This window comes from Ceratina calcarata, unplaced genomic scaffold (assembly GCF_001652005.2).
Source record: "Ceratina calcarata isolate Rehan_Ccalc_2016 unplaced genomic scaffold, ASM165200v1 scaffold588.2, whole genome shotgun sequence".
Taxonomy (NCBI): Eukaryota; Metazoa; Arthropoda; class Insecta; order Hymenoptera; family Apidae; genus Ceratina; species Ceratina calcarata.
Window position 1 is genome coordinate 190,624 of NW_017177107.1, and position 17,824 is coordinate 208,447.

A 17,824-nucleotide genomic window follows, 5' to 3' on the forward strand; every position below is an offset into this window, starting at 1 on the left:
AGAACGGAAATATAAAAATTTTACTTTCTGAGACACTGTCCTCCTTGATAGAATTACAAAACGTATACACATAGGTGCTTTAAGTCAACCATGTCTACACAGTTGCGAACGTAGCCGGGTGATACCATAAGCAAAAGAGAACGTTCCACGTTTTCAGAAACTTGGAAAGACCCGTATAATAATATTCAAAATTATTAAACTTTAACAATGCATAACTTCCGTATCATATCGTAACTGATGAATTCCGACAATCAGGACTTTATGTTCCCTCTGTTCTCACCGATTACAATCAGATTTTGCAAAAAAGTTTACCTAAAACGAAGTTTCACCAAACCCACAGCAAGTAAATAGTATTAGCCTAGAAAAATCATTTCGTGATATGATTATAAATAAATAATTCCTAAGCGATAATCTCTTTTTTCGGAATAAATCATACTGTATAGTTTTCCTTTTCCAATTGCAGATGCAGCGAAACGTCGCATCATGTCGCGAATTACGAGTGAATTCAACTTACACAAAGATTCTATACCGCATCGGTATCTCGCGTTTGCGGAGTACAGACTTGAGTCTTCCCTTGTTCCACGAAAACTGCGTCCCGAATACGCGAGTTCCGTGTCGAATCCGTAAATACTCTCGCAATCGCTATTGTGCGCCACGTAACAGGTACCGGGGAAAGTTTCGATTAATAGGGCTGCGGGAAAACGCGAGGGAACCTTGAGGGAAATTTGCTGGGAAGGAACGAGGATACTTACGCGAGCCCGAATTTTCCTCGAATTTCGCATTCATGCGAGTAACGGTTTTGCAACGACGCTCCTATTCTCTCCTGGGATATTTTTCGTCCGGACGAAATTACTTTTTGTCGCGACGACAACGTATGTTGCTGGTTTATTCAGTCCCGGACATCGGCTAAACTACGTTTTGGGGCATATTCCGTTTTTAATTTTTTTTACATTTTCTGATAGTAACCGACCAAAAAAATACGAAATATAAAATTTCGGTTGTCGAAATTTACAATAAATAATTACTTCCTTTGATTATACACTCAAATTATCAGCATAGAGTTCGTAGAGTTTTATTTGTTATTCAATAGGCAGGGAATAATCAACTATAATATGAGACAAATTGTGGCCGGAACAGGTCAGTTTTATGAGTTAGGATTGTGTTGTTCAGACGGGAAAGCAGTTAAAATTGCCTGCAGAGGAAAGTTTGCCTCGACTCGATCGACGAGTAAAGTTCGCGCCACAAAATGGGGAAGGAAGGAAGGAAACTATCTTAAATTTTAATGCGACGACTCAGAGATTCTACTTACGCGCTGCTTGATGGTCTCACGGTACCTCGTTAACAAATCAAGCGAGAAAATTAGTTTCTTTCTCAAATTAAAGAGTTATAAGGCTTTCTCAAATCAAAACCTTGATGCTTCTTTAGTCGAGATATACGACATAGAATAATTTATACCACTACGGGAAGAGGGACTGGTATCGTTTAATTCACGTTATTCTGGTTTTGTGTTATCAAACATTTTAAAAAATACTCGAGTTGTACATCAGATGATGAAATGAAAGAATTATTGCATGAAAGCGTGCCCTTCTCTATCATAGGCGAGGTATGATTTTTGAACAAGGGACCCGGAAACGAGCCACGTATTCCTATTTTCGTGATTTGCGGCGAGCTGAGCGCTAGGTTAAAATGGTTTTGGTCCACGACGGGTAGAGATCGAATTGATGGTGGCTGTCTGGCAATAATACGATATCTTGAATCTACCGATTTTGTTAACAGACACGTATGTATACTCTTGGTTACAAATCACCGAATAACATCGAGTATAGTCGAATGAAATGTAAAAAAATATCTCCAAATAAAATTACCTTTGTAATGCATTAAATATATGTATAACAGATTTTAAGAAATTTTTTTATAAATTCCATCCTTAATTCATTTACTTTCGTAGTTGGTCATTTTAAAACAGCAAAAGAGTTGTGTTCAAATGACAGTCCTCTAATAATTCTCTTAGTTATAAAGTTCAATTTTTCTATTGAAATTCCCAAGAAAATATCGTTATATTCTCTTCAGTCAGGTAATTTGATTTTCAGTCTTATACGAACTTATAGTAAGTCTTTTAACGATTTTCTTCTGAATAGTGTCCAGGATTTATGAATGAACGTGTATATGTGCGTTCGCATTGCAAACGGACGAGGTAATAAACTTTGTAATTAGCAGAATGGACTGCGTGGACTCAGGCGCATGAATACGCCCGTCCACAGTTAGTTGACTCGAAATCACGGACGAGAAACGTAATAACGAGAATGCAAATATGAAACAAACATGTATATTTATCAAAGATTTACGCCTTCTACATTTTGTAAGCTGTTTTTTTGCACGGTAAATTCACACCACGTTAACTAAAATGATGAGAAATAAAATAAACAGTAATTATGATATGAAATCTGGAAAACTTAACAAACCCGCGACACAATGAACTGTTTTTGAAATATCTATTAAGCCACAGGCACACAAACACACGCGTCAAACTTATGACATCCACTGAACAATTTATCTTATTATTTGAATTTACGTATTGTTCTTTAATTATACTAAATTCTTTATTATAAATTAATATTGATTTAATTTGTAATAATGTCAAAATCCATTAGAATGAAATATACTTAACAAAATGGAAGCCGTTCAGGAATAAATGAAAAACACGTACGCAGTTAGTTTTTCAGCGAGTAAAACCTATTTCAATTCGAGTGATTCGGTTCTGCAATTTTTATCGATACATTCTCCGTATTTAATGACCGTATTTGTATTTCCAACAGATACGGCTCGTTTGGAAATCAATAAAATCTGGTTTACTCTAGCTTCGAGAGCGCACGAGTGGAATATTAAATTTTCTCTTTGGCCGAAATCGCGAATAACGTTATAAACGTTCGCGGCATATTCGAGCGACGTCGTTTAAACTCATTCCAATGTTCAAAGAATGAATTCTCTTTCGAGGCGAAAATAGACTGTATTTTCAACATCTGAATTTATCGTTGCCCATTTGGGGATGTTTTGATTAAATAAAGTATGAGGCAAACCAAGGGTCTATTTAATAGTTTCGAGTTAGAACAATATTTTCTTTTTAAATTAAACAATTTTCGTAATCGTAACGGAGAGCAGGAGGAAAGAAGAAAGAGAAAAAAGAAAAATAGGTTTTTTACGCCCATTGCCGAGCTCCACTTTCCCCAAAAAGTGCACTCTGCTGAGAGTTCTGTTGATTTATCAAGAGTTCCGCCTGAGAGTACGATGTTGCCTGAGCAAGCCTTCTTTTCATGCCGCTCTTTAGATTGTGTTGGGTGTTCCCGTATCTTCGGTAGAAATCAACAAAAATAAAAAATATATAATTCTTTACATAAATTTTTATTTACTCAAATGCATAATTGTATCACCTACATTTTTTATACTTTCTGTACATAAAATTTGTCTATAAATAAATAAAAACTGCAGTGTTAGATTTATGTGTTCGATACTTGATGAATTAATTACGATCTTCAAGCCTTTCGATTTTTTTCTTCCAATTCTGCATTCGCGAAATGAGTGGGTCAGATAATGAACGAAAAAATGTAGGTGAAAAGTTTGCGGCGGTGCTTATGACGTGAAAAATTTCTTAACGGGTCTTTGGCAAGCGGATGCACGATTTTCGCTGACTGTTCTTATATACAGTGTTCGTTCCCGTTGTTAAAAATTTCACAAGTTCGGAGGTCGGATTAAGCGAGGAGATGATTCTCGGGCGAAGTGGTGTGAGTCTGCAACTCTTGCAGCAATGAACTCGGCTCGCGAGCCTTCGAGGTATGCCTGTCGCCGAAAACTGGCAAAAGTCCTGAACCCTCACTTGTAACCCGTATATTTTCGCATCTACAAAATACAAATCCTTGCCTCCAGGGAAAGCCCCCTCCCGGAAAGATATTTCTCTATCTGTCAACTGGCAAAAAGTAATCTGAGGTCAGCCGAGGAGACGTTAAATATTTATCAATTGCGAATTTCAGCCACGAATGGAAATCGAGAAAAACGGTTGCCAAATAAAAACTCATTAAGTCATAGTTTACTTATTCAGCTAGATCAGGGCTTCTTAAACTATGGGTCGCGACCCCAAATGGGGTCGCGTAGCAAAATTTTGACGACTGTAATGGTAACTCGCAATCATAAATGGGGTCGTGAATGACAAAAGTTTAAGAAGCCCTGAGCTAGATCATCGCGTTGCATGAATGTCGTTACTGTCGCGGCAAGTACAAATACGTTTTATAATTAAACTACGATTTTCTGCGCAAATTAAAACATTTGCAATATCAGTTTAAAAAATGAAATTGGTTTTTATTTTACCACTTAAAAAGTAACAATATGTATGAATTTCGCTTTTTATATTCTGTATCTTTTAGATTATATCTTCTGCAAGTACCATGTGTCTAAGTGCATAAAATCCGCAGTCTATTTATAATTTTCCAATCGATTGAATTGGAATATTTATCAAATATTTAGAAGTGTCCAAAGATGTATGAATCGGGGCGTAGATGCATCTGAATTGTAACCGTGGCGATTCCCCAAGAAACGGATCACGGTCCCCAAGAGGATTGCGTCTTGGAAACTCGGGAACTGTTATCGAACCGATGTGCCACAAACATTCTTTTCCTTCGCTTCCTCCTGAATTCTCGGTGTGTATTTATTCGCAGAAATATCGATGCGACGCGACGCAGAGAACGAAAGATTACGAGCAAACGTTTCGACCAAATAATACGCGAACGAACCGTTACATCACTGTTAGGAGACAAAACTGACATGCAAACTCGTACACGCGTGAATATACACGAGCGGGTCGCTGAATCGAAGAGTAATAAATAGGGCGGAATAATATTGAAGAGACGTACCGCGTGACGCGTCGCATTTACAGTGCATGGAGAAAGTAGTCGTACATACTTTAATGCAGAATGACATTTTTAATGTTGGTTCATACGATTTGAATCTTTTTGAGAATTAGACGAACTGCTTTATTACAAGAATGAAACAGGGAAGCAGAAAAGTAAAAATTGCTATTTCTGCCCTCATGCCCTTCTGCTCATGCACGCCATCGCACTTTTTTCGTGAATTACTTTGCTAATAATGATCGGAGGAAAAAATTGGTTCTGGGAATTTCATCTTTTTTCAGAAACTCGTGCATTCTGGGACATTCTTTTGTACAAATCTTTAAAATATGCTACCGCGCTAAACCCTGTAATCTACCCATAGAATTCAAATTGTATGGACCAGTAGTAAAGAAGTTATTCTGTCGTGAAAAGTGTTTGAACACTTTGTACGTCTGCTATGTTCGAATATCTACGAAAATCAACTGCCTGGCCGCGGATGCAGAGCCATGGAAATGGGCGTGGCTGTAATCCTTTTTCCCAGATAAATAAAATAGATACGATGAATTTCAGCCTTCTTAAATTGCCATAAGGGCAGTTTATCATTTAAGAGGTGGATGTTAGACTAATCGCATGAGAGGTAAGCAGCTTATTCCAATGGCTGACAAATTTATACGAGTTACTTCAATTGTTGAATCTCTACGTGTTCACCCATGCCTTGTGGTTAAACTGTCTCAGAACTTCTCGGGTTACATAAGCTTCCACAATTATTCTCTTTGACACTTCAATTATGCAAGAAAATGTAATTGATGATATTTTTTAATTGCATTCTGCGTTTACTTTCTTTATGGTTCCTTCACAGCACTATTCCATGCACTTTATTATTTTCATTTGAATAAAATAAAAATAGTATACATAATATTTAAGGCCCTGTTTTTATAATACATGTATAGGAAATTGAAAGGAGAAAAAGGCATCTTTGAGCTCACACTTTCGATCATACCCATTTAATTGAATAATAACGCACGAAGTTTTCATTAATTATTCGTGAATAATATTAGCGATTATTGATTTCGCCTAATCGAATCAGGACTCAACGATAACTGGCCAGCACGCCAGCTGCACGAGCCAATTGAGAGTAATCGAATTTAGGACCACGCGAGAAACAATCGTTTCTGAACTTTCTAATCGGGGCAGGTCATCAACCTTATATCGTATCGCAAAAATGTTAGTCTAACCGCGGAAAACCAAATAGTTGATTATTATAAAAGTATACACGAGCGCATTAATAACTGCGAGCTGTAAATAAACTATACTTTTTTTTATCACGCAGCAAATGTAAAAAAAAATGGAGCCAAACTGAAATTGTAATATTATGTGTTCTCTTTCTCAATTCATAGATCTGATTATGCTTACAAGAGAACTGATCTAATGTAAAGAAATAATATTAATCTGAAATTCTGTTATTATAACTAGTAGTAGGTACGATCGTTTCGGTGATCAGGTCAAGAGTTTAAGACCGCTGACTGTATTTTACCGAGTTAATGCCGAACGAGAAACACTCGAACGACTTTCTTAGCTGCGCGCACGGCACGTTACGAATATTATCATAGAGAATTTACGTGTTCGAAAGCTTAACCTAGCCTGGCTCGCAAACGTCGAGCGTTCATTACGAGGTTCCCGGCCTGCGTTTTCGTGTTACCAGTGCATATCCGTGATTACGTGTCCCACGAACGTCAGGTATACCCTGACCTTAGCCCAGATTCGCGAAAACGAAAAAAGAAACCCCGGGAAACTCCGACGCGACGAAAGGGAAGAATGATGTGGAAAGGGCGGTGGACAAATGAGTCGGGACGAGATCTCGCGTCGCGCAATTAACGTCAACGATGTGTACGTGTGAATGCACACCGGTTGTGTAGAACGTGGAGGCTCGATAGACGAGGAGATAAGCTGCGAAACGAGGACAGTAGCGAAGATAGTGAATAGAGAATTAGCGAAAAATAGAGATTCCGTGTGTACTTAAGATCTGATTCGTGTAATCGTTTGTTACTGATATACTTCATAATGAGCATAATGGATATTAATTTTTCTAAAAATGTTTACAAACACGAGAGTTTACAGATTAAAAATGAGAGAACCGCTTTTATGTAATGCTAAGTTACTGCTGAAAGTTCAATTCGACAGATTGATTCACAAAAATTCATTGAATACGAAGACTGCAAAGATAAAAAGAAAATTTGTAGGAGGTTGATGGACACAGACCGGCAGACGAAGAGGCACTTAATGACTCGTATCGGTAAAGGCATTACAGTTAATTAAACGCAGGTCGTCTATTCATTAAAAGGATGGGAGGAAACAAGAAACCGGGCAGCGTGTGCCAAGTAATAGAAATATAGCCTTTGTAGGTGATGCCATAATTTTAGCCCGCTTCTCTATTCATCCCCTCTTCTTACCTTAATGAAAATTTCCTACCCAGAACTATCCTAATTACCGCGGAAATTCTTCTATAGGGTGGGATAGAATTGACGCCAGGTCAAAATTGAAGTCAGAAACTGAGCACAGTAATAGAAGTGGTGAGAAAAAGTTTGAGAGAATCAACTAGGTACAATATCAGGTTGGCACATATGAAATATCATTTTTTCAGACATAACAAGGTTTCCTGTACAAAGTACGTGAAGTTCAAATATTCGTACACATTTAAAAATTGAATAATTTCTTTAAATTAGACTTAATGAATTACTTTTCTTTACTTATAGGCACAACTTATCAATTAATTTTACATATTCCTAAATAACTGAATAATTTTATTATTGTAAACGAAATAAAATATGTTATATAAATAATATGAACCAAAACTGCCTTTTCAATTGCCCTGCCAATTGAGAATTTCAATGTAATAGTCCGTTGTCTTTCTTTTCAAACAATAAGGTTTTTTTTTCGTACTTATTGTCAATAAAAGATAGTACGTATTTTAGAACTTCAAAACGAATACATGTTCATGCATTGAAAATTGTTTACTTCTGTTCATACGTACCAGAAAAGGAACGAATTTAAATTCTCAGAGTGTATTTTTCTGCTCGAATGCAGATACTCAAATAGTTATTGTCTATTTAAATATCTCAAATACCTGGTTCAAATCACTATTCCTATCGTCGATACGTCAAAACAAGGGATAGTTCGAAGCTGGTAGGAAGTGCAGCGTGAATATTTGAGCAAGTAAAATAGGCTATTCTTCGGGCGTACGGTTCCCTTCTCTTTTACCTTTTTATTTCCTTCCACTTCGCTCTTTTCATGTGCAACACGACCAGTACGGCATTGAACACGGGAACGTAGGCGTTTATCGTAGCTGGCAATATTTCAAGAGTGCACCCGTTTAGCAAAACATGGACGAATATCCATATGTATACTAGTAGACGAACTAAGTTCTGGGATTCATTTGAACTTGCTTTTCCATCACGTTTCAATAATACAGAGCGTCAGCTCTCGATTGTTACATCTTTTGCAAAGGCATTGCCAAGGACGAATGTTTTGAACAAACAAGTTCTTGCATCCCCCGTACTGCGTCAGACGGACAGAAAAATAATGAATCTCATTTTTTGTATTCATAAACGAACATGGATATTTCTCCTGCGCAGTCTGAGAAACGAGAACGCGAATAATTGATACGATTTGATTTGTGATTTACAAAATTGTCAAAATGATTTCAAGTATAAATTATCATGAATCATCAGCTTGCACTTTTAAATTGTAGCGCATAATTATTATTAGACTGCGGACTTGATGCATTTATAAAAAAAAATTGAAATTATAAAAAATATAAAGAGTGCATGCAGTGTGCAAGAATGTGCAGAATATTAAAAGTATAATATACATCATTATATTTCAAAGGTAAAAAGAAGCTCAATTTAGATTTCACTTTGTTAAATTGATATCGTAAAATATTTTGTATAAAAGATCGCAGTCTAATTATTGTCAATATTGCTATACCGTGTTTGTGTAACAACACTCGGCTTATTTTTGTAACGAAACGATTTTACGGCTGATCGAACCTGAGGATCGGTCCTTGAAATTTCTGAGACCTTCGAACACAGCGAAGGGCTGAAATGATAGGGACAAGGCAACCGAGGAATAAATTTGAAAAATTAAATTACGCTACTGCGAGCCTAGAAGATAATGAAAAGTGGATGCGTGGTTATGACAGACGATATGTCCTGTCCGCCAGATCCTTTTGTTTCGAAGACTCGATCGACATAATTGTAGGAGGAGTAGGCGACTAAAATATTTCACGGTCGTCGACGGTACCACAATTGGGTCAAATAACGGCAAAAGTAGCTACAACTACTCAAGCCGGCTGCAGTTGCGGAAATCACTTATGTAGGACGCGAACGAAAAAACTTTTTAATTATATGTATGTACAGCAAGTGGCAAAGTAACTGTAAAAACTTGAAATAAAGAGGATTCCGGAAGCCAAAATAAGGCAAAAATCGAGAATAAAAAAATTGTGTATAAAACTCCATTTTTTAAATAAGCGATTAAAATTTGGATTTAATGGAGTCAAGTCTGCCTACTGCCTGTGGTTCTCAGGGGCAACGTACGGCAGTAATACTAGTTCCGACAGACTAAGAACTAGAGTCTCTGTTAAAATTTTTCCCGTCAGTAGACAGACACCTTGCATAAAGTTTCGACAAGGAATGTTGTAATACTTTCGAGTCATTGTACATACATATGTACATCATAGGTTGCGAGAAAAAGTCATTATTCTGGGAAAGTAATTTGTGCGAGACTAGAAACATTTTCTTTTGCTTCCTAATCTAAAGCGCAAGGACCGTTGCCCGTGAAGCCAAGACAAAAGGGACAAAGGCAGAGAGCAGCGAGTGCCGATGAATTGGAAAGCCTCTTTGAGGCATGAATGGAACATCGGCTAATGTTAAAGCATCCAATACATACAGAGAGGCGCGTTAACGTGCACCCGCATACATTCATTGTCAGACTCGAGGCCCAGCGGAATATTCGTAAATAAATGATCGGTCTGGTTTCGATTCGCCGCCGCAATCTCTATCAAAGAACATTTCCTGCCTAAACCCGTCTACGAGACATCTTTATATTAAATTCTCTAGTGGCTCGATCTGCGAGTAATCGAGAATTAACCTGAAATTATTTTTGCTGACTGATGTCAATATAATAATTGGTAAATTAAAAATCACACAATGGTATAAAGTCAGTCTACTATGATTTTTCATAGAACGTATCGTGTTTTATTATTAAAAAGCGTTTCATCAAATTATCAATTGTTTGAAGCAACTGTTAAACTGCAGATTGTACGCATTTATAGTAATAATGTAAAAAATACATGTATGTATTGTGCAGATATGTTCATCATAAATACGCAATTAATTCTGAAGGATAAAAGAAATCTCAATTTTAATTTGATTTTTTTAATTTACATTATAAAAGATTTATCTAGCATGAATATTTGCAGTCTCATTTTTCTACAGTCTTTCTTTTAAAAGCGATCTCTGTATTTTTAGATACTCAATAATCACACAACACGTACAATAAAAGGATTAGCTTGATGTTCTTTCTGCCAATCAACGTTATCAGTTCACAGTAGAAACACGTATCGCAGACATTACATTCTTTTTCCTATAATTATTCCTTTAAAAACAGTATAGCATCGTGTTCCCACGTGAATATCGAATAATCGCGCATGTCAAAAAAGTTAGCGGACGCTCACATGGTTATCTACCGTTTTCTCCAGGAAAACGGAGAACAAAAGTGGAACGTCCAATGACAATCGAAACTTCTCATCCCGCCCAGGTTGGATAATATTGTCGCCTATAATCAAGCACAAACGGCCAGCAGTTGCGGCCGTTTACGAAGCAATAAATATCACGAACTGCGGGAGAAATAGAAGGAGATAGAAACTGGGTGTCCTGCACATTATAAATTATATTAACCGTCGAGGAGTAACATCTCGTGGACATTAATGTGGATTAAACTGTTGCCACCGAAAATTTTGAGCCCGATACAATTTTTTGAAATCCTGAAATTATTATCTTTATTAATTGATTAGTAATAACGCAGTTTTACGGCTTTTATCCATATTGGCTATTTCACTGCTCGCTTTAATAGCTTCATTTTATCACTAAAACCAGAAGTCAAACAGGAGAGATAATAGAAGTACTCTGTTTTCTGATAATTTTTCTAAACATATTAGATTAGAAAATTTTATTTATTTTTTAATAATAAATGCAAATATGATAACTCTTTCATTTAATTCAATTTATTCTCATAATAAAATTTAGTACGTTCTCATAATTACGTAACTAATATTGAAATACAAAGAAAATATATTAACTGTCAATGCTCAGTTTTATACTCTTTTATTTAGTAGGATAGCTGCTACTGTTCATTGATAATTGAATTGGCAGTTTCATTTAATTTCTTTTTATTATTTACGATATTTTTCTCACTTTTTTTAATCCGAATGGGTAATATTATCACATGGTACACTTGATAGAGTGTACGAGATAATCGAGAGCCAAGCGGATAGCGCGCGTCGAATTCCGGTATCAAAGTGTCATGGGATTGCGCGACTCCGCTTCCCTTTGTTATCAACCTATCAAACGTTTCGCTCAAGTAAACCCGCATACGTAATTACGCGATTCGTGGTTCGAAATTATCATATTACGGTTCGCATGTTAAACGGAGTTTGCCAAGTATAGAACGTTTAGATCTCCATAAAGCGGAGATAATAAGTCGATAATTTTTAATCGAACTAAAGTCAGAACTCTTAAGAACGATTGGCTGAGGTAAAAGAAAAAAAATGTGGAAATAGATCGGTGAATTGAACTCTAGGGACGAGAAAATTTTCACCGTCTCTCTTCGAGAGTAGATAAGTCAGAAACAGGTCTCTTTGACGCGGTCGTTTCAACGATTCGAAACGAAGTTTCGAAGAGCGTTTGGAATGAATAATATGCAAATACATATTTCGATGGGAACCGAGTCGCGTTTTTTCAACCTGGATTATTTTGAATTGACAATATTTTCCCTTCGGGAATATTTGAAAAACACTACAGCACGTTTTATTCATGGTTAACATTCTTTAACGCCATTTATTTGTAATAATCTTTTCTTTAAGAGTTTATTCATATATGATACAACATTGTAAGACTAAATGGCATTGATGGAAATGATTTTTAGACATCTCGAGATAATTCCTTCGAGGCTTGTGATAATGAGGCGTAACTTGATGAGTCGTAGGCGTTAATTAAATTTGATAGAAAACTATTCAAGAGGTGGGAGAAGAATTTACTCCGAGCAGTTTGGTTTGAGAAACTAGGTATGATGTAGACTTCTATCTCCATCTCTTCTGTTCTTCGAGAACATCTCTGACTCAGAATCGGCCATCGGAACCGGTAGACCCGCAATTACACAAGTTTTACTCCTGACCTAGTTCCTGTTATTATAGAAAGTAGCAACTTTTCTCATACAGAATATGCGACAAAGGACAACAAGTTCGACTGCAAATCTTATGCGGCAATCCTTGTCTTCTAGGAAAGATTTATTTATCTCCGTTCAATTACTATAATTAATAATAAATCAATATGGACATGCTTTACACAAATCTCTTTTCACAGAAAGAAGAAATTCTTCCCTGATATATCTCTTATTGATATTGAAAGTAAATTTATTTATCGAGCTACTGTAATTGCTTTTTGCTTTACTGCAGGAACAAACTTCGATCGTCCGATAGGGAAGAAGCTTTTCCAAAACGTTTTCGTAATTAGAGCAATTATATTTTCACTTTCTCTACTTCTACCGTTTATTTTGTAACATGACAGAATTTACACATATGTACATACATATGTGAAGAGGTATGAACGCGGATGAACGTGTACGTGTCTACGTATGTATCTATTATGATGGAACGGGGTTGAGGGCGTGGATAAACGGTTCTTTTTGTTGCGGTTGCCACTTCTCGTGTGCGCGGAACTGCATCCCGAATCGAGCGAGGGTCCTTCATGAAAGAGAGGTAGATCAGAAACTGGCATAGCAGCTAAAGTCCGAAGAGGTAACAACGAGGTCGCGTAAACGAAATTTCCATCAGGATAAGAACTTCTTCTCTGTGCCTCGTACGCTTAAATTCCTTTATCTCACCTCTCCACGATCTTCCGTTCCAACAAGAAAAGTGTATCAGACAAATAATGTTTAAAAATGTTTGAACCGTTGAAAATCGTGCATCGAGTAGTTTCCTTTATTGGAAAGACTAATGAGTAAACTGCAGACCTTCATGCAAAATAAAACTTTGTTACTAGTTTAGAGAATTAACTCCAGTTTGGAACTTGTTTTACGCTTCAAAGATAATGATGTATCATACTTTTGATGTTCTGCAAATTTTTGCATGTTGCATGTATCCTTTGTATTTTATCGACATGCGTAAAATCCGCGCATGAGTGTTAAAAGTTTCATGTCGCCCATTGTCAGGAAGAAATACGAATAAAACTGTTAAAGCTATCAAATGATTTTCATTTTGCATAAAAGTCTGCAGTTTAGTAATGACATGTTATTTCTGATTTTCACTGAAAACTCTTACAATAGCGGCGAGAGCATGAATTATATTTTATACACTTTTGCAGGGAATGTATCCCTGATCCATCCATGAATATGTCTAGAGTCTAGGAAATACGAAGAACACAGGACTTTTGTAACACCCAGTTCAAGTTTTGATGCTGTCATGAATAAATACATCGATCGGAGCACATGACGACGTGGCAAAATAAAGTACGAGACACAAACAGAGAAGAGAGAGAGAGAGAGAGAGAGAGAGAGAGAGAATCATGCATCGCGAGAACGCCTATCGGCTGCTCGAAGTGTTCTAAGAGGAATATGTTTCTACAATACCTACTTACTCTCCTTGTTTCGAACAAAGAAAAATAGTTCCTGAGTAGTAGCGTACGTAAGTTTAGTGACCGATGCGACGTGACGGTGTAAGAAAGTTTGTCAACGATCATGAATGAGAAACGCGTACATAGGAAAGATAGAAACACACGAATAGTAGTATCCATATCCCAAAGCCAGAATGCATTAAACCCAATTTCTTTTTCTTCAAAGTACTTCTTATTTAACCCTTTTAATACCAGTGCCGGCTATATTCGGTATCAATGAACTATAGATGCATATAATTCTATCTGTAACGTGGAAACCTGCGGTGCAATCTCTGGTACAGAGAAAGCTTACTCGCGGATGTGTATCTGGTAAGGAAAGGGTTAATAACGTTAAATGTATAGATACTGATACCCCAATTTCTTCTTGAAACTGTTTTGTTAATTGACAGCCTTTTATTAATCTTTATCAACAAGAAGAATAATGCTCAAGTGCTCTTTATTTCTTAAAGATCGACATTCATTAATCTCGTAAAGTATTTGTAAAATATAGTGTTACACGAATTAGGGAAAGTGGCACAATTGTTCTATACTTGCTAAATCATGAAAAAAAATATAAAAATTATCAAAATTGATCGAGAAGTATCTGCAATATTTACATAGTACATTCACATTTACACGTTTGTTTCTTTAATAAATTCTATAATATGCCTCAGTTTGACAACAATGGGATTAACAAATTCCAGCTGTGAGGTGCAAGTTATAAGTAAAGATAAAGAGAAAGAAAAAAGAGATAGAGACATGCAACTCACCAATGCCTGGGCGGCGCTCTGGTGCTGCAAGCAAGAAACACCCAGTTACAATCACAGTAACGACAAAAACAAATATGTATGTATGCATGTATGTATGTATGTATATATGTTTTTAATCGCTTCATCGATGATTCGTGATGATCTCGCGAAAAGCGGGACACACACACGCACACGCAGAAAGAGTTGACAATGCAGTGCTCGCGATAAGCAGTTGACATCGAATTGTGCACAGAGATCAGGACGAATTCGTGGACTCGTTTCGGATGATACATGACAAAATTCAAGTACAAAGTGAACAGTGAAAAATTGCTTTCGATTAACCCATTTGCATCTTTGAACGGAATATTCATTGCATTGACTGGTCGATAGAACCAACCGCGGAATAATTCGCGAGATTCATTGAAAATTCAATTGTACTTTTTATTTATTCTCACGACGGTCAGGACACACAATTAGATTCGGGATGCAAATCAGTTAAATAATAGCGATCTTGTCGAATAAAACCTTGAAAAAATTAATTCTGACCGTAAAAGACTTCGTCATTTCTACGTTCTCGTTCACTTTGTGTCCTCAATTTTGTGACAAAACAGCGAAACCGAGTCGTGCAAATGCGTTCGTCTTCACGCGTCGAGGAGAAGAAAGAGTATGAGGCGTCGTGAGGTCGGTCGAAGGTCGCGACTCAATTAGCGGACAAGAGGGAACAGAAAGAGAAGAGAACGAAGTGGTGGAAATAAGTAAAAGTGAAGAATAACAGGGAAAAAAGACTAGCCGGCGAGATAAGCAAAATCCTTGAAACTTACATGAAAGTTTCAGTCGTGCAAATAATTGCGACCTTCGATCGATACAACGCCGCGCGGGGCGGCACGATGGCATGCCGTGGCATCTCTATCGTTTCCCGAAATGCGATGCGATTTGTTCAATTCGTTCTCCTCTCACGACATATCTCACAAGCTTGCAGAGGACAAAGCGTAGGGAGTAGGTAGGCTCTCGTCAAGAGTTCGGGCAAATTACACATGCATATTCCAATAACGAACAATAAAGATCCGAAATAATAGTTTCGGTGATTTGTTAATCATTCGTTGATATGTTATTGAAACGACTCAGTATTATGAGAACTATACAATTTCGTTTATTTGTTCCATGCCCAAATCTAGTCGAGAGAAACGGCCAGTGCTTAAATCTATGCTAAGTATGAGGTACAATTTAATTGATCGATAATATTTTAATAAATGTGACCTCATTGGCATAAAATCAGTGTATTTGCTGTAATTCGAACCACAACCTATCTCGCACGGCTGGATCCATCCTTCATCTTTGACATGTAAAGAAAAAGTTGCTATAACGTATCCCGATTCCTATCAAAGTTGGATAAACTGTCTCTGAACGGGGACGTTAGCGAACGCAAACACGTGGATTGCTTATAGGTAAAGGATCCAATCAAATTCGGTAAGGGAAGCATTTCATTTACTTAAGTACCCGTCGTATTGCTAACGGAGATCCTACCCTGTTACTAACGTAAGGACGGATGCGACATCTTTCTAGAGGAGGAAATGAAAATTAGGATAACGGGCGAAAGAAAACTACAAACGATTTAGGTAAAACCAACGCTGTTCAGTGGATCAATATCGAATTTAATGAAGACGTTCTTGATAACTGATAACCGATAAACCAATAAACTTCGAGCTAGAATTATCGATAGGAAGATAGATTACTTTAACTAATATGTAAGTACAGTTGAGTAATTCGATACAGTCCTGCAAATGGAAGAGAAACCAGGAACCAATTCGGTCTATCAAAAATGGTACGAAAGCGTAGAGAAATGGCGAGAAATGTTCCAAGAGCTAAACGTTCTGGCGAGCAGATTAGATTATTAACTGGTATCCAAGGCGAGAAGGTTTTCGCTTTGAGCTGAAGTTTCAACGCTGCTCCAAGTTTTCGTGCTTCTTCCGCCTCTTAACGAGAATGGAGAATCCCGTAATTGCGCGTTTCCTCGTCGAGGATACCCGGGCTGTGAAATATGCGGGACGTATATTAGCCAGATTCGACGTTGCCCACGGAATCGATCATTTTTGCACGAGCCCAAGTTATTTAGTTACGTCCGGTCTGGCCTGGAAAACACAAAAGCATGCGCGCGCGCAACCTCCATCGCGTGGGTGTGTGCACGCCCATAGCGAAACCCGACTATGACAATGCGCGAGAATTTAATTAGGAAAAGTTGCAGACTTTGCGCGGGTACATCAGGATCAAACTGCGTATTCGATTGTTCGTCTGGAAATGGAAATGCGTATCGAGTCGCACCGGTTTCCTCTATTTAAAACATTTGCTGACATTCGAACTTTCCTATTCGAGGCAAATTTACACTATTCACTTTATACGAAGTAAACAAGAACAGCATGATTCAATCTGAATTACAATCTATTTATAAGTATTCGAAACATCACCATGCGCAATAGAAATTTGACGTTATTCCTTGACTAACCCGATATTAATTACCGTGATCATTTCATCAAAACTCGACGAACCGAGAGACTAATAAACGCTGGGATGCTTGACCCGGATTTTTTCATCGTCCCAAAATAGATTTGACCGATCGTAACATTTCGTCCTATTCGAATCGATACGATAAGTCAAAAGAGTGCTTGATCGAATCGCGCCTGTGAGCTACGACGCGATCGAATTCATACGCAATGATTCGCGATTTCCATTTCGCTCGACCTTTGACGTTCCGAGAATCGTCAGGGGATCGAGAACAAATCCATTCGTTTTTCTCCGAAAAAGAGAGGCGCACGAATATTTGTCTTTCTCTGTTTTCTCTTCGACCTGCTTTCTCTTGTGAAAAGACAAGAATTTCCCGAGTCAATGATTATTATTATAGGCTCCGCTTGTTTCTCGATCGATTGTCGTGTGTGCATTCATGGATTTGTTTCTTCTTTTTGTTTCGTAAATGGGGGGTAACGGTGCGCGACGCGCGGTGCAAAATGCATACCTTTTTCTGAAAACGCGCGCGGAAATGTCATTGGTCAAGGTAACAGGACGAATTTCCGAGCTCGCGAATCGATATTTCAACAAAAGAATCTCGGCCGCGCATTATCGTTAGCAGACAAAAATACTCTTTTTTTATCCAGAGAAAACCAGGCGACGACGTTGGATTGCGAACAATTTTCCTCTCATTTTCTTGTCTCCGTTTTCTCGAAACATTCGTTTAACGATACAACTAAGCTCCGTTTACCACGATTCTGTTAATTCTTTCGTT

The 17,824-nt window shown here is 37.5% G+C and overlaps 1 protein-coding gene across 1 annotated transcript in view; it reads right to left on the reverse strand.

The window, feature by feature from the left end:
* Positions 1–17,824, reverse strand: part of Nckx30C (solute carrier family 24 member Nckx30C) — a 54,368-nt gene that overhangs the window by 30,498 nt on the left and 6,046 nt on the right. The window contains exon 2 of the mRNA XM_018032733.2: positions 14,572–14,595. Coding sequence (XP_017888222.1) covers positions 14,572–14,595 — 24 coding nt within the window. The remainder of the gene's footprint in view (positions 1–14,571; positions 14,596–17,824) is intronic.